This window comes from Eschrichtius robustus, chromosome 4, assembly GCF_028021215.1.
Source record: "Eschrichtius robustus isolate mEscRob2 chromosome 4, mEscRob2.pri, whole genome shotgun sequence".
Taxonomy (NCBI): Eukaryota; Metazoa; Chordata; class Mammalia; order Artiodactyla; family Eschrichtiidae; genus Eschrichtius; species Eschrichtius robustus.
The window spans coordinates 43326026-43347540 of record NC_090827.1 but is presented as its reverse complement, the minus strand read 5'-3'; the positions used below and the strand labels follow the sequence as shown (position 1 = coordinate 43347540).

The 21515-nt window shown below is 36.6% G+C and overlaps 1 protein-coding gene across 6 annotated transcripts in view; it reads right to left on the bottom strand.

The window, feature by feature from the left end:
• Window positions 1-2236: 2236 nt before the first annotated feature.
• The window catches only part of ARFIP1 (ARF interacting protein 1), a 138863-nt gene continuing 119584 nt past the window's right edge, over window positions 2237-21515 (bottom strand). For all 6 annotated transcript variants that reach the window (XM_068542636.1, XM_068542642.1, XM_068542640.1 and 3 more), the window contains one exon: window positions 2237-4107. In XM_068542636.1, coding sequence (XP_068398737.1) covers window positions 3952-4107 — 156 coding nt within the window. In that variant the 3' untranslated portion in view covers window positions 2237-3951. The remainder of the gene's footprint in view (window positions 4108-21515) is intronic.

The window sequence follows — 21515 nt, the reverse complement described above, 5'->3', positions numbered from 1 at the left end:
GTTAAGGAATATTACTACAAAATATAGGCATTCTTAAGCTTCACAAAAATCAGTACAAATTATATACAGATGTTACACTGAATTAGCCATTTAGATATTTTGCTTTTGTTTTCCACACCTATAGTCATCTCTAGTGAAGGGTAAAGGAGACTGGGCATATGAGGTAGATATATTATTCTCCAAATTAACAGTCCCATGATTAACAGATTTAGCTTTAGCTTTTTCAATATGCATAATTTTACTTAATATAGTCCTTTTTAGGTTCACAGTATTTCAGAATACTTTAAGTTAAAGATCAGTGGATCGTAAATACTTTGAAATATATCTAATATGAATCCATTTGGGGGTGGATTATTTTTTTCGACTGAGAAGACATTTATCCACATAGTGCTTTAGTAGAAGAAATGACACTTTTGACACATTGATTTAATTATTCAGTTGAAATTGGAAGGATTTAAAGGGGAATTCATATATTTAGTTGCAAATACTCACCTGGCATTACATTTAGAGTTGGGAGTTGACTAGGTCAGTTTAATGTTTTGGGGCCTTGTGAAAAAAAGGGCCTTAAACAGTTAATCTCTAAGGAAACTTCTAGCTTCAACTCTATGGGATATACTTCAGTAACATCATCAGTGTGCTTTGAATATGGAAAAGATGCTTCTTAAAGTCTAGATTTCAGCTAAATTACTTCTATAAGCCCACGTCCCTCCTGGGCGCTAAGATTTTGGCAACTTTGGGATTATTAAATTAATTAAAAAAGGAGGCCAACAGACTGAGGTGGCTTTAATGCCTTAGTAGCCTACGTAAGCAAACCAACACTTAAGCCACAAATGCCTCAAACTTAAGAAATCAAAACCTAAGGACAACTAATCACAAACAGCCAACTAGGCTTTCCCAAATAATCAACCCTTAAGCTACAGTCAATCAAATGCTTTCCTTCCTTTGCACCTACCTCTTCTCTATAAAAGTCTCCCCCAAGCCCAGCTCCTGCTGGTGGAGGGCTAACTACTTCCAGTTTGGTGCTGCCTGATTCAAATCGATTTTAAATATAAACTCAAAAAAATTTATTTATTTATTTATTTATTTATTTATTTATTTAGGCTGCACCAGGTCTTTGTTGTGGCATGCGGGATCTTTTAGTTGCGGCACACAGACTCTTAGTTACAGCATGCATGTGGGATCTAGTTCCCCAACCAGGGATCGAACCCAGGGCCCCAGCACTGGGAGCACGGAGCCTTACCCACTGGACCACCAGGGAAGTCCCTAAACTCAAAATTTTTAATATGCCTCAGTTTATCTTTTAACAGGATGAAGAATTCAATTTCACAGGCTTGCTCTTCAGCGCATTTTTTTTCTTGAAAAATTTCTATTTTAATGAGAGAAAAGTTTGCCATTTCCATCTATCCTCTGCCCCACACCCCACAACTCCCCAAATCCTGATGGTTCAGCCTTTATCTTCTTGACGGTTTTCCCCTATCCACTTAAAACATTTATAAAATGATGTTCTGCTGATTACATGCATGGTGTCCTTTTATGTATACTGGCTTTAAAAATATGCTAAACAGGCACATGTACATAAATTGGCAAAATCTTTCTTGAAAGCCAACTGGCAATGCATAGTAAAGTCCTAAAAATGTGTATATACTTTGAGGGCTCATTTTCACTTTTGGAATCTAACCTAAGGGAATAACCTGATAAGAGTGCGCCTTAAAGGATATTCAAACTAGAGCTTATAATAGAAATAACTGGTAACTAAAGTATCTAATTTCAGGGGGATTTAGGGGGTCCCACGCAGTACTTATTGATTTGGGAAGTTATTTATTTTATCCTCAATTTTTGAGATTATCTTCAAATTCTTTTCTACAATGAATATGAATTACTTTCCTAACAAAGTAAATATACCACTGGCTAATATGTTAATTTACTTATTTCTTTTGCACATGTACCCACTACTCAAAATGACTGACAATTTTAGTTTATTCTGAAAAATCATCAATCCATGAAACAACTGAATTCCTTAGCTACAACTGTTACTGAAGTGTGTAAGAGTGGACATGTTTTGCTGCTCCCAAGAGATTCCAATTGAGGGAAAAGAGTAACTTACTGAAATAAAACAATTTTAAGTGACAGAAGCACCAGTTTTTGTCACTGTTTTTAAAGACAAATCACATGTCCTCATTTTTTCCAAATAGTTGCTTCTTACTTTAAATTATGAGGAGTCAGAGAAATGAGGTACTGAAGCAAACACTTTTAATAAGAATACAAAATTCACACCAGAGGCACATTCTGGGGAATGTAAATGAACTATCACAAGTAGTAATTCTGCTGGAAGAATAAAATAAGGCTCTCTCAGAGTACAAATATACAGGAGGGAATGATTTAAAATAGGTTTATGATTTACAGTCACATTACATTGTGTTAAGCACTGAAAACAGGCATATTAATTAAAAAGCCAGCTAAATGGCATTTGAACATATATAACAAATCTTACAGCCCACAAAGTTCATGTATGACAGTAATTTTAAGTACTTCATTTCAACACAAAAGAAATGAACAGGCGAAGAGATACCTCTCAAAATATTAATTTATGTCTATGTCAAAAATCAAGAGAACTTATATTTTAAAAGGATTACATTACTGATAAAACCACACAGCAGACAGGCCAGCCACGTAACACAAAACCAAAGGCACTGAGCAACTGAAACAGCACTGGCCCTTCCAGCCCCCTTCTTCTGTCTACCACCACACGGACCCACGTCACCTTTCCTTTATTCAAATGAAAACAAGTCCTCTGCCTTCCCATTCTGTAAAAGGAATGAAGAAAAACCAAAAAGCAAATTCTAGAGTTGATTTCTCCATAAACTTTAAATGTGGCTTAACAAATACAAAGAAACTCAACATTTATACACAGTGCTCCTTTGCAAGGAAGTAACAGACACATCAAACATTATCTGAAAGGGGCTTCTTTATGGATTTATGTACATTGGTTGAAAGAGAATTACTGTATCTGAGAAGGCACATATCTGTGATTTAAGGCTTAACCGGTATTGTTACACATAGAAGTCAATGAAAGCTGTCTAGGAATTCACTTCTGTCAAAGTGGAACTTACCCAAAAACTAGCTTTCCAAGCACAGAATTCTACTCTAGAAACCACAGAGAATTTCTATTCCCAAGTCTACCTGTCAAAAAAATTCTCTTAAGCAGGTTTCATTATGAATCAAAGAAATGGCTAACATATGCGCTCCATGACTTTGGGTGATGCAAATCTGTAAATTCAAAAGCCTCACAGAAATGACAGTGTGATTCCTGCGTCTTTAAGAAAAAGTCTTAAACAAAATTATAATGGTACAGATTCATTTTTAAAAAGGTATCTGCCACAACTCCACCAGCCAATCAGTCATTCATAAGAGCTGCCACCTCTCTGTGGATGCTGCAGGAACACCATATAATTTTACTCTGCAAAATAGTTTCTTTTTTTCTTTAAGACAATACATGAAAATGAATCTCTTAAAGATATTTAATACATTCATATATAAAATATCTGATGTTGATACAAATCATGTAAACCTCCCTTCGGAAAAGGTACAACTGGTCCTCATTTGCAGGACCAAAAACCTTGAATTTTTATCTTGTCAGTGCAAATCTATATTAAGTGTTTTCAAACTACAGAAATAGCCATCAACCCTCACAATACAAAAGGATTTCTCAAAAAGGAAAATTATTGTGTTCAGATTATAGAAATTATGTTTACATTAAAACCACCCACCTTCCCATCAAATTTAACAATTCAATTGTTAAAAGTATGAAAAAAGGGAAAAATTAAAGCTGTTTGTGCAAGAATCACTACAAAGGTTGTCACCCTTTCCCTCTTCCCCCAACTCTGCTTAATTCTTATTAGGTTTGTTTAGAAATATAACAATGTGACTTTCTCTTTTTTTCCAGGTGTGATTTTACTGTTCTTCAAGCCAAGATGGGGCGTCCACTCCAGGATTTTTCAATTTGATATGGAACTGTTTAAGTGTCTGTTCAAGCTGCTTCTGATTCCCAGCAAAGTAAGCGGCAATGGCATTGTGGAAAAGGACCAGCTGATTGTGTAATACTTTAACCTGTGAACAGGGCAGAGTTACAAGACCAAGCATTAACACCAATGACAATGAAATATAAGGTGATTTATACATGTCGTAATGAAAGAGCGTATCTCTCCTCCAGAAAAATAGTTTTGACAAAGTATTTCTCACACACCGATTGTACATTGCTTTGTAAAGTCACTGAACCTTCGATGACTTCTTAACTTCCCTGAAGGGAACAGATCAGTTTAAGATGCTAAATATGTACTCTCTTAACCATTTTCAAACATTATTGAGCTCACTTTAATTAAACATATCATTAGATCCCCCTTCAAACTAAGTATATTCAAAATCAAATTTTGAAGAGGCAAAATCATACATAAATAATTACTATATGATACATGCTCTATACCAAGTATGGACATCATTAAGGCCACACTTTATGAAAACTGAGTAGGCTGGATACTTTTAAATACCATACTTCTCTGCAAAGATTGAAGAAGGGTGGCAAGAGTTGCCCAGAAAGCCAATTTACTTAAAGTTCATAGGCCTCTCAGTTATTTTCAATTGCTTATTACTTCTAATGATATCAAGAGTATGTTTTAATCAGGTAACACTATCTCTATGACTCTTTTAAAGAAATCAGCAAAGCATCAAAAAGAGTTTATGAATGAAGTGTTTCCTGAGGTCTTATTTATAATTGCAAATTGTTCAACAGTAAAGTATAAAATACACTCTAATTTACCCATCCAATGCAATATTCACTAAAACTGAGCTTTAATCATTTTTAATGATGTAAAAACATCTGATATATGATGCTAAGTGAAAAACTAGGATTATAACATATATGATATGACATCTGTGTTCACTATTAACACACACATGCATAGTCTCTCTAGTCATTTCTTCGTCCATGTACCTCTATAAAGGAAATAACACTAATATATTTATAGTGGATATTTTTGATTTGTAAAGCCTTTATTTTAAAAATTAAAATGTTATAAAAATGGCATATGCTCAAGATTATAAAGTAAAATCTCCTGATCCACTCTGCATTTATTCTCTCCTCCTCGCCTGAGAGAATCACTGTTAACATTTTATTGTGTATCCTTTGAGAAATTTTCTAGGCTTATATACAATATTTAAAAACATAAACGGATTGCACCATGCACACTTTCAGTAACAGATTTTTACTTAAAGTATCTTAGATAACTTTTTATTCCATTCATTTATTCGTTCAACAGACCTTAAGTACCTTCTAAGTGCCAGGCACTGTTCTAGGAGATACAGAAAGAAATTCCTTCCCTCATGAGCTTACAGTCTTGGTGTGGAAAAAGGAGGAGGTAGGCAGGAAACCAAACTGACCCCAGGGAATGAGTATCTCAAGCCTTGCGAAGAAGCTGGGTTAACATTTAGGGCATCTGGAGCTGCTGATTCAACTAAAGTTGTTTAAAAAATAAAAGGGATTTTTTTCTCTTTCTCTGACAAAGATAAGAAAGTTGCTGGCAGGGAGGTAGTTTAAGAGGGCCAGAGACCATGAAATGACAACTAAAAATGTCTGTACAAACTAAAAAAAATACCTTGAATTCATCTGGTCAGAAATTTAAGGCCTGCAACCTTCCTAAATGAAAACCTTTGGTACCAGGTACAAGGATGACAACGAAACCTGATGCATAACACTATGCATCAGGCACAGTACTAGGGATACAAGGATACAAGGATAAGTAAGGCAGAGTGCAGTAAAAATGATGGTTAATATAATAAATGGGTAGTAAAAATACATCTTGTTAACTTAAAAAAAGAAAAAAGGCACTTGTGGGGAGAAGAGGGTTTTTTCAAGAAAGGTTGAAAGAGAACATCGGGATGGGAGAACTCTAACTCCCCTGCCCTCTGGTGCTGAGATAAGGGGGGATATTTCAAAAGATGATGAACCTCTACCCAGGGGCAATTATTAAGGAGACAGGATAATGATAGGAAAAGCAGGTTTCTAGAAGGCAATTAGGAGGTGAGCAAAGTATATTATTATAATGATTGTTACAATAATGGCCCCAATCACCCTTCTCAATCCACACTCTTGGGGAGGCTTCTACAATGAAAATAAGCTTGGCCTGTAACTTTAGAAAATGAGGCCTGATAAGCAAGTGCTGGCGCTGTGGGACTAGTGTCGCCACGTTGTGAGGAAACCCTGTGTAGCCTCCCTTTGGGATGGAAGCCCATGGGGACAGAGGCCCAGTCATTCCAGCTGCTCCCAGTGCCCAGCAGGCATTCTAGTTGAAAGTGAAACAGGAAGAATCCACCTATCCCATACCTAGGCAATGGTGGGAAATAATAAATCACTTGTGTAACAGGCCACTAAGTAGTGGGTGTTTCATTATGCAGCAAAAGAGGTGCATCCCTGAAAAAGGTTAAAGGGACTTCCCTGGTGGCACAGTGGTTAAGACTCCGTGCTCCCCATGCAGGGGGCCCGGGTTTGATCCCTGGTCAGGAAACTAGATCCCACATGCACGCCACAACTAAGAGTTCGCATGTCACAACTAAAGAGCTGGTGAGCCGCAACTAAGGAGCGCATATGCTGCAACTAAATAAAATAAGTAAATAAAAAAAGAAATGTTTATTAAAAAAATAAAATAAAATAAAGGGACCTCCCTGGTGGCGCAGGGGTTAAGAATCTGCCTGCCAATGCAGGGGACACGGGTTCGATCCCTGGTGTGGGAAGATGCCACATGCCGTGGAACAACTAAGCCTGTTCGCCACAACCACTGAGACCGCTCTCTAGAGCCCATGAGACACAACTACTGAAGCCCGCACGCCTAGAGCCAGTGCTCCGCAACAAGATAAGCCACCACAGTGAGAAGCCCGCGCACCGCAACGAAGAGTAGCCCTCGCTCGCTGCAACTAGAGAAAGCCCGCGTGCAGCAATGAAGACCCAAAGCAAGCCAAAATAAATAAATAAATAAATAGATTTTTTTTAAAAAAGGAAAAGGTTAAGAATGTGCTTTCCTAGGAATGAATGAGGGTCTAGAAAACAGTGAAAAGGAGGAAAATCCGAGGGAGGAGGATAGGCCTAGAAGGAAGAAAGGCTAAAAAGGGGCTGTGATACAGGAGAGAAATTAATAGAGAAAGCAGCTAGGGAACAGAGATTCAAACAAACAAGCAAGGCAAAACTGCTACTAACCAGCCCCAAGACCTAAGTGCAGTTTAGGAGTACATACAGTATCTTTGAGAACTTTTACTTCCAATTTTCTGGGAAGAGGCGCATTAGGCATAGTTGATACTGGTCACAGCCTCCCCAAATTTTTATTTGTTACTCACCTAGGTCATTAGTAAAATATCCCCATTACTAGTACTGTTCTTTTATAGAAATTACCAGAAAGAGCTCTGGAATCAGGAGGCACTCGTGCCAGTCCCAGTTGCACCACTTCCCAGTTTTCTTTGTGACACCAGGCACAGGTTACTTCTAACTTCACTGGCCAAGGTCTTTATCCGTTTATCAGGGATGCCATTACCAAACTGCATTTGTAGTGCTGTTGTAAGGGTTAAATGAAATGAGATACTACCTAGCACACTGTCTGACACAGGATAAGTACTCATTCAATTTCAGTGGAATTTAAGTTTACCTATTTGATGGTTAAACCTTCAAACAACATTGACTTTTTTTAGTAAATAAAATTTCATTTATTTAGAACCCCCTGATTTGGAACTTGTAAGAAGTAAGATTGTGATACTGTGATTTATAATGAGAAGTAAATACTTGGTCTTCATCCCATTCCAGGCACAGAGCTCCTAAAACCCTTGTTAATTTCCTAAGTGATAAGAGCCTAGGAAGCATCTTTTGTTGTAATATTTGGTCTCTGGTTCTGTTCCTGAAATAGCCCCAGAGCTATTAAAGGTGAATGGAGTGTCTTCTGTTATTCACAACAAGCCCTTTTCAACGGCACCTGCCTTTATGTTAATGAGATTTTTGGAAAGTCCCTAGATAACCACAGCTTGGGGCTGGTTGCCAGGGGAACTAAATTGTGATTAGAGAGTAGGAATTTTCACCCTCACCCCCCACCAACCTCGGGACAACGATTTAATCAGCTGTGCCTCTGCAATGAAGCCTCCTTAAAAATCCCTGTAGTGTGGGGTTTGGACAGCTTCTGGGTTGGCTGACACATCCACAAGCCAGGAGGGTGGTGCACCCCAAGCCCAATGGGGACAGAAGCTCTTGTGCTGAGGACCCTTACAGACTTTGCCCTATGGACCTCTGCATCTGTATCCTTTAATATTTTTTTGTAATGAACTGGTAATATAATAAGTAAACTGTTTCCTGAGCTCTGGGAGCTGCTCTAGCAAATGACTGAAGCTGAGAAGGGGGTTGTGGGAACCTTCGACTTATAGCTGGTTGGTCAGAAGTGAACCGAATTGTAGGACACCTAGCTAGTGTCCAGAAAATCAGAGACTTGGTCTGTGTGGGGGAAAAACCCCACACATATCTGATGTCAGAGAAGTGCTGTGAGTGAAACAAGGAACACAGAGTTTTTTCCTTTTCAAAGATAGAAGCTGATGTGAAGTCTACCTTCGCACAGTGAAAAGAAGGTGTGTGCTAAGCAAATAAATTTTGTTGACAAGAGTGCATGAACACGGTTTATCAACACTGCCTGCCTTGACAAGGCCTTCAATCCAAGGGCAGAGATGCTGCAGAAGGAATTCCTCTGCCTAATGGATCACCTCAGAAGAACCTTTAAGGGTCCCTTTACAACCCCATGATTCTGTGCTTCTAAAATGAACACATTTTTCAAGCAACAAGAAGGCACCTAATTTCTTCCAAATTATTCATTGGTTAGCACCATTCAAGTTAACAGTATTACACTAAAAATTTGTTTAAACATTCTTAATACAGACTTCCACTAATTCATATTGACTTCTTTCTCTACGTCTAGACAGAAAAGTTTTGCATTGCAATCACTTTTAAAACAAGCTTTAAAATGATAAACTGATTTGTGTAAGTATCTACTAAGAAAAGGTCAAATTATGCTAATTAAAGTTATAACCAGCGTTCACCTTACATGAGTGGAGTTTGATTTCAGGACCAAATCTCTTTCCTGTAAGTCACTAGAGTCAATGAAAATTACAGCTAGAAAAAAGAAGTAAAGTAAATTATTACAGGCTAGTTCACATTTGATTCCTATTTACATAAAAATGTTTTCTAAAACTGACCTGTTCTCAGTAACCTCTGCCAGTGTGAATGAGTTTCAGGTCTCTTCTGGAGAACAGACTGTCAAAGACTGGTCAAAGGAGAGCTCTGAGGGCAGTACGTTTTGACAGAAGGGTGGAAAAGTTTCCAGATGACCTTAGGTATGAAATAACTTCTTAAAGATAAAAAATCATAAATTATGACGAAAAGATCGATAAATTAAATTACTTTGAAATTTAGAATTTCTATTCACCCAAAGATTGAAAGGACAAGTTACAAAGTGGGGAGAGGGATCTGCATTACAGGGGCTGACAAAGGGTACGCATCTAGAAAATGTGAAGACCTCGTACACACCGAGAACCCAATTAAAAAGAGCAAATAACATGAATGCCATTTTACAGCAGAGGAAACAGGAGTGGCCAATTAAATCTGAAAAGACTTCCAGTCTCATTAGAAAACAGGAAAATGCAAATTTAGACTGATGTGGGATGGTATTTTTTACCCTCTACATTAGAAAGACTTAATAAGAACTCTTATACACTGCTGATCAGTGTATAAATTTGTACAACTACTTTTGAAAATTTTGGCATTAACTAGTAAAATGAAAGATGAATATATCCTATGGAACAGTAAATTAAGATATAGATATAACGATACATATGTCTCTTCATATATATATCGATATATCTATATCTGTATCTATTTCTCTCTCTCTCTATATATATAAAGGCATTCCAGTCCCTAGAGTAATGCTCAACACCAGATCCATGGTAATATTTATTGAGTGAATGAATGTAAGTAACATTTTAGGTGCGGTATTTTTTTCTCTGAATATATAATATCTTTATATATATATCTATATATAAAATAGATAACCATTCTGCTCCCTCCATAACCCCTATTGTGACTTTTCTTTTTTTGAATTTATTTATTTTTTTATACAGCAGGTCTTATTAGTTATCCATTTTATACATATTAGTGTATACATGTCAATCCCAATCTCCCAATTCATCCCACCACCACCATCCCCCCGCCACTATCCCCCCTTGGTGCCCATACGTTTGTTCTCTACATCTGTGTCTCTATTTCTGCCCTGCAAACCAGTTCATCTGTACCATTTTTTTAGGTTCCACATATATGCGTTAATATACGATATTTGTTTTTCTCTTTCTGACTTACTTCACTCTGTATGACAGACTCCAGATCCATCCACGTCTCTACAAATGACCCAATTTCGTTCCTTTTTATGGCTGAGTAATATTCCATTGTATATATGTATCATATCTTCTTCATCCATTCGTCTGTCGATGGGCATTTAGATTGCTTCCATGACCTGGATATTGTAAAGAGTGCTGCAATGAACATTGTGGTACATGACTCTTTTTGAATTATGGTTTTCTCAGGGTATATGCCCAGTAGTGGGATTGCTGGGTCGTATGGTAATTCTATTTTTAGTTTTTTAAGGAACCTCCGTACTGTTCTCCATAGTGGCTGTATCAATTTACATTCCCACCAACAGTGCAATAGGGTTCCCTTTTCTCCACATGCTCTCCAGCATTTGTTGTTTGTAGATTTTCTGATGATGCCCATTCTAACTGGTGTGAGGTGATACCTCATTGTAGTTTTGATTTGCATTTCTCTAATAATTAGTGATGTTGAGCAGCTTTTCATGTGCTTCTTGGCCATCTGTATGTCTTCTTTGGAGAAATGTCTATTTAGGTCTTCTGCCCATTTTTGGATTGGGTTGTTTGGTTTTTAAATATTGAGCTGCATGAGCTGTTTATATATTTTGGAGATTAATCCTTTGTCCGTTGATTCATTTGCAAATATTTTCTCCCATTCTGAGGGTTGTCTTTTCATCTTGTTTGTAGTTTCCTTTGCTTTGCAAAAGCTTTTAAGTTTCATTAGGTCCCATTTGTTTATTTTTGTTTTTATTTCCTTTACTCTAGGAGGTGGATCAAAAAAGATCTTGCTGTGATTTATGTCAAAGAGTGTTCTTCCTTTGTTTTCCTCTAAGAGTTTTACAGTATCTGGCCTTACACTTGGGTCTTTAATCCATTTTGAGTTTATTTTTGTGTATGGTGTTAGGGAGTGTTCTAATTTCATTCTTTTACATGTAGCTGTCCAGTTTTCCCAGCACTACTTATTGAAGAGACTGTCTTTTCTCCATTGTATATCCTTGCCTCCTTTGTCATAGATTAGTTGACCAGAGGTGCGTGGGTTTATCTCTGGGCTTTCTATCTGGTTCCATTGATCTATATTTCTGTTTTTGTGCCAGTACCATATTGTTTTGATTACTGTAGCTTTGTAGTATAGTCTGAAGTCAGGGAGTCTGATTCCTCCAGCTCCATTTTTTTCCCTTAAGACTGCTTCGGCTATTTGGGGTCTTTTGTGTCTCCATAAAAATTTTAAGATTTTTTGTTCTAGTTCTGTAAAAAATGCCATCGGTAATTTGATAGGGATTGCATGGAATCTGTAGATTGCTTTGGGTAGTATAGTCATTTTCACAATATTGATTCTTCCAACCCAAGAACACGGTATATCTCTCCATCTGTTTGTATCATCTTTAATTTCTTTCATCAGTGTCTTATAGTTTTCTGCATACAGGTCTTTTGTTTCCCTAGGTAGGTTTATTCCTAGGTATTTTATTCTTTTTGTTGCAATCGTTAATGGGAGTGCTTCCTTAATTTCTCTTTCAGATTTTTCATCATTAGTGCATAGGAATGAGAGAGATTTCTGTGCGTTAATTTGGTATCCTGAAACTTTACCAAATTCAGTGATTAGCTCTAGTAGTTTTCTGGTGGCATCTTTAGGAGTCTCTATGTATAGTATCATGTTATCTGCACACAGGACAGTTTTACTTCTTTTCCAATTTGTATTCTTTTATTTCTTTTTCTTCTCTGATTGCTGTGGCTAGGCCTTCCAAAACTGTGTTGAATAATAGTGGTGAGAGTGGACATCCTTGTCTTGTTCCTGATCTTAGAGGAAACACTTTCAGTTTTTCACCATTGAGAATGATGTTTGCTGTGGGTTTGTCGTATATGGCCTTTGTTATGCTGAGGTAGGTTCCCTCTATGCCCACTTTCTGGAGAGTTTTTATCATAAATGGGTGTTGAATTTTGTCAAAAGCTTTTTCTGCATCTATTGAGATGATCATATGGTTTTTATTCTTCAATTTCTTATTATGGTGTATCACATTGATTGATTTGCATATATTAAAGAATCCTTGCATCCCTGGGATAAATCCTACTTGATCATGGTGTATGATCCTTTTAATGTGTTGTTCGTTTCTGTTTGCTAGTATTTTGTTGAGGATTTTTGCATCTATATTCATCAGTGATATTAGTCTGTTTTTTTGTAGTATCTTTGTCTGGTTTTGGTATCAGGGTGATGGTGGCCTCATAGAATGAGTTTGGGAGTGTTCCTCCGTCTGCTATATTTTGGAAGAGCTTTAGAAGGATGGGTGTTAGCTCTTCTCTAAATGTTTGTTAGAATTCACCTGTGAAGCCATCTGGTCCTGGACTTTTGTTTGTTGGAAGATTTTTAATCACAATTTCAATTTTGTTACTTGTGATTGGTCTGTTCATATTTTCTATTTCTTCCTGGTTCAGTCTTGGATGGTTATACCTTTCTAAAAATTTGTCCATTTCCTCCAGGTTGTCCATTTCGTTGGCATAGAGTTGTTTGTAGTAGTCTCTTAGGATGCTTTGTATTTCTGCAATGTCTGTTGTAACTTTTCCTTTTTCATTTCTAATTCTATTGATTTGAGTCCTCTCCCTCTTTTTCTTGATGAGTCTGGCTAATGGTTTATCAATTTTGTTTATCTTCTCAAAGAACCAGCCTTTAGGTTTATTCATCTTTGCTATTGTTTTCTTTGTTTCTATTTCATTTATTTCTGCTCTGCTCTTTATGATTTCTTTCCTTCTGCTAACATTGGGTTTTGTTTGTTCTTCTTTCTCTAGTTCCTTTAGGTGCAAGGTTAGATGTGTATTTGAGATTCTTCTTGTTTCTTGAGGTAGGCTTGTATTGCTATAAACTTCCCTCTTAGAACTGCTTTTGCTGCATCCCATAGGTTTTGGGTCGTCGTGTTTTCGTCATCATTTGTCTCTAGGTATTTTTTGATTTCCTCTTTGATTTCTTCAGTGATCTCTTGGTTATTTAGTAATGTATTGCTTAGCCTCTATGTGTTTGTGTTTTTTACGGTTTTTTCCCTGTAATTCATTTCTAATCTCATAGCGTTGTGGTCAGAAAAGATGCTTGATATGATTTCAATTTTCTTAAATTTACTGAGGCTTGATTTGTGACCCAAGATGTGATCTATCCTGGAGAATGTTCAGTGTGCACTTGAGAAGAAAGTGTAATCTGGTGTTTTTGGATGGAATGGCCTATAAATATCAATTAAATCTATCTGGCCTACTGTGTCATTTCAAGTTTCTATTTCCTTATTTATTTTCATTTTGGATGATCTGTCCATTGGTGTTATAGTCCCCCATTATTATTGTGTTACTGTCGATTTCCTCTTTTATAGCTGGTAGCAGTTGCCTTATGTATTGAGGTGTTCCTATGTTGGGTGCATATATATTTATAATTGTTATATCGTCTCCTTGGATTGATCCCTTGATCATTATGCAGTGTCCTTTCTTGTCTCTTGTAACATTCTTTATTTTAATGTCTATTTTATCTGATATTGAGTAATGCTACTCCAGCTTTCTTTTGATTTCCATTTGCATGGAATATCTTTTTCCATCCCTTCACTTCCAGTCTGTATGTGTACCTAGGTCTGAAGTGGGTCCCTTGTAGACAGCATATATATGGGTCTTGTTTTTGTATCCATTCAGCGATCCTGTGTCATTTGGTTGGAGCATTTAATCCATTCACGTTTAAGGTAATAATTGATATGTATGTTCTGATTACCATTTCTTAATTGTTTTGGGTTTGTTTTTGTAGGTCCTTTTCTTCTCTTGTGCTTCCCACTTAGAGAAGTTCCTTTAGCATTTGTTGTAGAGCTGGTTTGGTGGTGCTGATTTCTCTTAGCTTTTGCTTGTCTGTAAAGCTTTTGATTTCTCTGTGAAATCTGAATGAGATCCTTGCCGGGTAGAGTAATCTTGGTTGTAAGTTCTTCTGTTTCATCATTTTAAATATATCATGCTACTCCCTTCTGGCTTGTAGAGTTTCTGCTGAGAAATCAGCTGTTAACCTTATGGGAGTTCCCTTGTATGTTTTTTGTCGTTTTTCCCTTGTTGCTTTCAATAATTTGTCTTTAATTTTTGTCAATTGGATTACTATGTGTCTTGGCATGTTTCTCTTTGGATTTATCCTGCCTGGAACTCTCTGCACTTCCTGGACTTGGGGACTATTTCCTTTCCCATGTTAGGGAAGTTTTCAAGTATAATCTCTTCAAATATTTCCCGGGTCCTTTCTCTCTCTCTTCTCCTTCTGGGACCCCTATAATGTGAATGTTGTTATATTTAATGTTGTCCCAAAGGTCTCTTAGGCTGTCTTCATTTCTGTTCATTCTTTTTCTTTATTCTCTTCTGCAGCAGTGATTTCCACCATTCTGTCTTCCAGGTCACTTATCCGTTCTTCTGCCTCAGTTATTCTGCTATTGATTCCTTCTAGTGTAGTTTTCATTTCAGTTATTGTATTGCTCATGTCTGTTTGTTTGTTCTTTAATTCTTCTAGGTCTTTGTTAAACATTTCTTGCATCTCCTCGATCTTTGCCTCCATTCTTTTTCTGAGGTCCTAGATCATCTTCACTATCATTATTCTGAATTCTTTTTCTGGAAGGTTGCCTATCTCCACTTCATTTAGTTGTTTTTCTGGGGTTTTGTCTTGTTCCTTCATCTGGTTCATAGCCCTCTGCCTTTTCATCTTTTCTATCTTTCTGTGAATGTGGTTTTTGTTCCACAGGCTGCAGGATTGTAGTTCTTCTTGCTTCTGCTGTCTGCGGTTATCTAAGAGGCTTGTGCAAGTTTCCTCCCTATTCTGAGTTTTGCTTATCATCCCTATTGGGGTTTTTTTAATGTTGTCCAATTTTTCTTTTTTTTTTTCCCTTTCTTTTCTGTCCTTTTTAAAAAATTATATATATATATATATATATAGGCTGTGTTTGGTCCCACAGCATGTTATGTATTTTCTCCTATTGGGAGAAAATATGTGCAAAACATATCAGGCAAAGAACCTGATGCTAGAATATACAAAAAATTCTTACAAATTAATAAGGAAATGACAAACCCAACGAAAAAATGGGGAAAAAATCTGAACAGGTATTTCACCAAAGAAAATATACAGATGGCAAATAAGTACATGAAATGACCAATATGTTTATTTATTAGGGAAATTCCAATTTAAACCACAATGAGGTCTACTACACATCCACCAGAATGGCTAAAATGAAAGGTTAACCATACCTTATTGGTGAGAATGTGGAGCAAATTGGTCTCTCATATACTATTGGTGGAAATGTCAAATGGTACAACCATCTTGGAAAAGTTTGCCAGTTTCTTAAAAAGTTAAACGTGCACCTACTATTGCCATGTGTATGTATACATACAATTCAGCTATTCCACAAGTAGGTACTGACCTGAGAGGAATGCATTACATATATTGTTTTGTGTGTATACCAAATATTTTTTTAAAAACAAAGAAAAAAAAAGGAAAATAATGAAGCTTCATGACTTGTTTCAATGTAGTATAAAAAATAAAGACTATAAGTGAGTAGATAGATTTTAAAATGAAACTAAATTAGAAAGTTTCAAATAATCTTTCTAGTTTCTAATTCTCTCTAAAGCCATAAGTCAGTTCTGTTTATAATCGAGACTTTCACCTTTGCTTGTAGATTCTAAAAGTAATACACCTCAGAGAATTCAAGGAAAACTCCTATCTGGCCCTAAAATATGATGTTACAATACTTACAAACTGATATGTGATGCATTTTGATTCTTTGGAAAGCACATGTAAGTAAAATTTCCTTCTCTAAAATGCCATTTTCCTGATTAGGAACAAAGCAAATCTACCACAAATAAACCATTTATTAATTTTCTATTTTCTCTGTCCATTAAGTAGATAATCTTTTTCTTTGCCTGTAGAGACTCTTGTTAACTGCAGAAGGAGGCTGATATATTTGAAGGAGAATGAAAGATTCAGGAAAATTGGGCTCAACTCCCATTTTTGCCTCAAGTTAACCATATGAACTCTCCTCACTTGCACAATGAAGAAACTGAGAGTAAGATAATTTTTATGGTTCCTTCCTACTAAAACTTTCTGAGAAAATTGCTTTCTAAATAGAGGTATACATATATTTGGAAACTCAAATGGCTCTCAAAAAGCCGTTTTGTTGAAAGGCTTTCTTTCAGTAGAAAAACATTATTTCTATGTATTTTTAAGGACAGAAACTGGCACTTCTATTAGAGATGTATTAAATTTAGCTGAAAGTTTATGTACCAGTTTAATAAACACTCTTCCCCGTTACTGAGTTATTTTTTAAGGTTTTCATGGTAGTAACCTACTTGAGTCACAGAGTAATTTTCCACCTACTAGTATTATTTGGCCTTTCTTGTTTTCCAATTTCAGATGACCCTTGGCTCCTGGAGCAACTAAAGGGCTTCTGTATTTTTAGTATGAAATTCTAATAATTTTTAGAAATAGGTTCTAACTAATTACTCCTTTTCGGACCACAAAAAGCTTTTGACTTGAATTTTATCTCCCAGTGTTTTAGAACTTGGAGAAGACAAGGCCCTCCCTGGTGGTGCAGTGGTTAAGACTCCACACTCCCAGTGCAGGGGGCCCGGGTTCAATCCCTGGTCAGGGAACTAGATCCCACATGCATGCTGCAACTAGGAGTTTGTATGCCACAACTAAGGAGCCCATGAGCTGCAACTAAGGAGCCCACCTGCTGCAACTAAGACCCGATGCAACCAAATAAATAAATAAAATAAATATTAAGAAAAAAAAAGAATTGGAGAAGACAGTAAAAGAGCACAGGATTTGATTCACGTACTGAACTACAGAGAGCTGTTACATCGGCCTAGAAAGTTAGAGCGTCAGAAAGAAAGTGCGAAGGGCATCAGACAATTTTTAGCTAACCCTACTGCTGTCAACACAAGTCAGAGTCCCCACCCCCTGACAGTCTACAAACCTAACACAGAGACACACCTCTTCTTGTAGCTGAGGGAAGCTTGGTAGCCCACCACCCAAGCCTCTAAACGGGTCCATTAGCTGTATTTAAAATGGTCCCCCACTCCCCAGTGAAACTTAATCCATGGGAAATAAAGGAAAGAGGATGCTTTTTAGGACTGAATTCTAGTTTTCACAACAAAATAATACAATACCCATTTTCACAAAAACATTCTCTTGGTAACTGTGAGAAGGTTGATGTGTAAAAAAGCCTTTTAAAGTATCTGCACTTCAGAGAAGTTCCTGGAATAAAGAGAGCCTCTGGGGATTCACAGCTTTTCAATTATAATTATGGAAATAAAATATAAAATTTCATTGTCACTTTAATCTCAGAAGCTGTTTCATACCAAAACAGACAACTTACCTCATTTTTCTATTAGCACTGATTATGTAAGTGTTATCCTAGTACGAGTTTTAGTTCTGGTAGTAGTCTTCAAAATCAGATGCAAATTTAAATAACAATGGTAAGTTGACTCTTTTATCTAATCAAACCATTACTAAATCAAAAATAAAGGTAAATTAAAATAAACTAATAAATCAGTTCTCAATAGGAGTATACTTTCTAAATTAATTAAAAACTTAGAATATTTTGCTTTTCTAATTTTTTTCTCTTAAAAAATTTTTTTTTCTGTTTTTTTACTCTAATTATTATTATTATTACTTTTGGCAGTGCCACGTGGCATGCAGAACTTCCCCGCCCAGGGATCAAATGCACACCTCCTGTATTGGAAGCACAGAGTCTCAACCACTGGACCACCAGGGAAGTCCAATCTCCACTTATTTTTGACTAATTTTAATTTGCACTAGGGTCTGTACTCATATAATGTATTCAATGCAGCTCTGACTGACAGGCTACAAGGAATCTTCAGAATGCTTTGGTTATTAAGTAAATACAAATCATTACCAATAGAGGGAAAATTAAGAAACATTAGAAAAGCAGTTGCAATACAATTTTAAAGATAATTTTTGCAACCTTGGTAATGACACTATGCTGTTGTCACTATATATAATAAGCAGTTTTAACAAGACTTAAAAGTATTAAGTATTTGGCTTGTCTATCAGGTTCACTTTACTAGGCTATCTGGCTTTTTTATAAAGATCAGTCTGGGAGGGCTTCCCCGGTGGCGCAGTGGTTAAGAATCCGCCTGCCAATGCAGGGGACACAGGTTCGAGCCCTGGTCTGGGAAGATCCCACATGCCGCGGAGCAGCTAAGCCCGTGCACCACAACTACTGAGCCTGCACTCTAGAGCCCGTGACCCACAACTACTGAAGCCTGCGTGCCTTGAGCCCGTGCTCCGCAACAAGAGAAGCCACCGCCATGAGAAGCCCGCGCACTGCAACGAAGAGTAGCCCCCGCTCGCCCCAACTAGAGAAAGCCTGCACACAGCAACGAAGACCCAACACAGCCAAAAATAAAAGTAAATAAAATAAATTTAAAAAAAGAAAAAAGGTCAGTCTGGGAAAGATTCTGGTTTCTCAACTAGAACTGGCTTGAGGAGAGAGATAAAGAACGTAAGGTTGTGGGGGGAAAAGGTCAAACCCTTCTTTTAGGAGAAGGGGCAAAAAGCCAAAATGTTGGAGGAAATATTTTAGGGTCATTACACTTTTCCAGTTTACTTCTATATTTATGCTATGAAATCATGAGAAGTGACAAGCATACAGTATCAAAGAAACAGACAAGCATTTTTGGTAGACTATTCTTTGATATGGTGGGTGACACTAACTTTTGTAAAGCACTTTCTGTGTGACAGGTAACAGTTACCCTTAACATCTTCTATTCTCTCCATGTTATTGTTAAAAAAAAAAACAAAACAAAAAAAACAGACTCAGAAAGTTAAGTAACTCACCTAAGTTTTAGACAGGTAGGAAGCAGATAGGCCAGATTTGGGGAACTTACGAATGTTTATTCCAAGACTGGTCCATGTTCTTTCACCTATTCTAACCTGCCTCTATTCTACATTTTAGAAAGCTTTTAAACAAAGTTTGAAACAAACAAAAGAAGGTATAACAGATCAGTAAAAGGAAGGGTAGAAATGTAGATAAGATATATTTAAACCTCCTTCCTATTTCGTCTCTGGTCCTGAAGTTGCATTTAAACAGCCTCAGGACAAGGATCTAAAGCAAGGGTTGGAACAAATAAAAGTTAATTCTTTCTAAAATTATGAAGAATAATGCAATATTAAACTTTCATATAATAAAAAACTTTCATATAATCTTTCCATAATTACAGAGCAGGAAAAAAAATCTATATTGAGCTATTTATGTATGTATCTCCTAACTTTAAAAAGGTTTAAAATGGTTATAAGGATAAATAAAACATGACAGAAAAGCAGATTTAAAATAGGAGAAGACAGAGGTAATATTTCCTGTGGTGAGATGATGACAGATTTGACCAACTTTGAAAACCTAACATCAGAAACAGAGTAATTTAGAAATATACTAAATCACTGTGAACTCAATTACTAAGAACTTTCATAAAGACCTACCAAACAATGAGCAACCCAGATCAGACACAAGCAAAACCACTACAGCAACATCTGGTGAATGAATGAAAATATACCATACAATACTTTAACTGTTAAAGGGCAAAACAAACTTCAGCACTGACTACTGACACACAGAGACAAGCTGGGGTTTTAAATATAAATTGGGTAAGAGAAATTTAAGAGCAGAACTGATAGATGATGTCAAGTGGATCACACTGAAAACTTTCTCCTGCTGATACAGCATGTACCAACAGAAGATAAATACCACTTACAAAGTTATTGACTAAAAAACTTGAAGTATTATTTCATAGGCATCAAAACCATAAAAAAGTACTTTATTTCTACCAAATGAACTTTTTTCCAAATCAAATTTAGATTACATACCTTCTTATCAGAGACACTGAAGTATTTTTTTTAAATGAGGTAATTTCTAGTTAAAAAAGCTATTAGTTTTAATATATTTACAATTGTTAAGTTCTTCAAAGTACTTATTGGCTCTTCCGGTAATTATATAAAATAGGGCTTTATATTAAGTGTACAACAATATTGGGGCAGTACCTTGGCTTAAGCATGAAAGGAAAAGCTGGAACAAAATCATTCTTTTTTTCTTTTTTTAAAAATAATTAATTAATTAATTAATTAATTAATTTTTGGCTGTGTTGTGTCTTCCTTGCAGTGCGCGGGCTTCTCGTTGTCATGGCTTCTCTTGTTGCGGAGCACAGGCTCTAGGTACGCAGGCTTCAGTAGTTGTGGCCCATGGGCTCAGTAGTTGTGGCTTACGGGCTCTAGAACTCAGGCTCAGTAGTTGTGGTGCAGGGGCTTAGTTGCTCCGCGGCATGTGGGATCTTCCCGGGTCAGGGCTCGAACACATGTCCCTTGCATTGGCAGGTGGATTCTTAACCACTGTGCCACCAGGGAAGCCCACAAAATCATTCTTTAGTAAGAAGTCTCCAACCACTGATGTAAAGAATTAATTCCTTTCTTGAGGGAGGGAGATGCAGGAGGGAGGAGATATGGGAACGTGTGTATATGTGTAGCTGATTCACTTTGTTATAAAGCAGAAACTAACACACCATTGTGAAACAATTATACTTCAATAAAGATGTTTAAAAAAAAAAAGAATTAATTCCTTTCTTTACTCCCAACTATTTAAAAATGTATAGTGATATGCTTTCTCTGCCCATCATTGATCTTTTTCCAGTAAGTAAGAAACCAGAAGAGTAACAGCAGGAATGTATACCTGTCTTGGCCTTTTATTAGGTTTGTGAAGTAAAATTTTATTACTTTGTAATAGATTTGGAAATGCTTGTCATGAAAGCAGCTACCAGCTGAAAAAGAGAAGCACTATCAGAAATATGGGAGTGGGCACTGGGAAGGGAGTGAGAAAAAGGAAACACAAATATGGAGGTGGAAGAATAGACTTTATTTTTCTGACTCACTGGGATGGTTTCAACAAATCACTGACAAGTGGGTTTTTTAAAAAAAGCATCCTATGAGTTAAAAATGGCAGTTTTGTTTTGAAAAGAAGATAACTGATGAAACGCAATCTGTAAACTCCAGTAACAGTGAGTCACAGCACTACGCCTTATCATTTTTTATCCAACGGTAC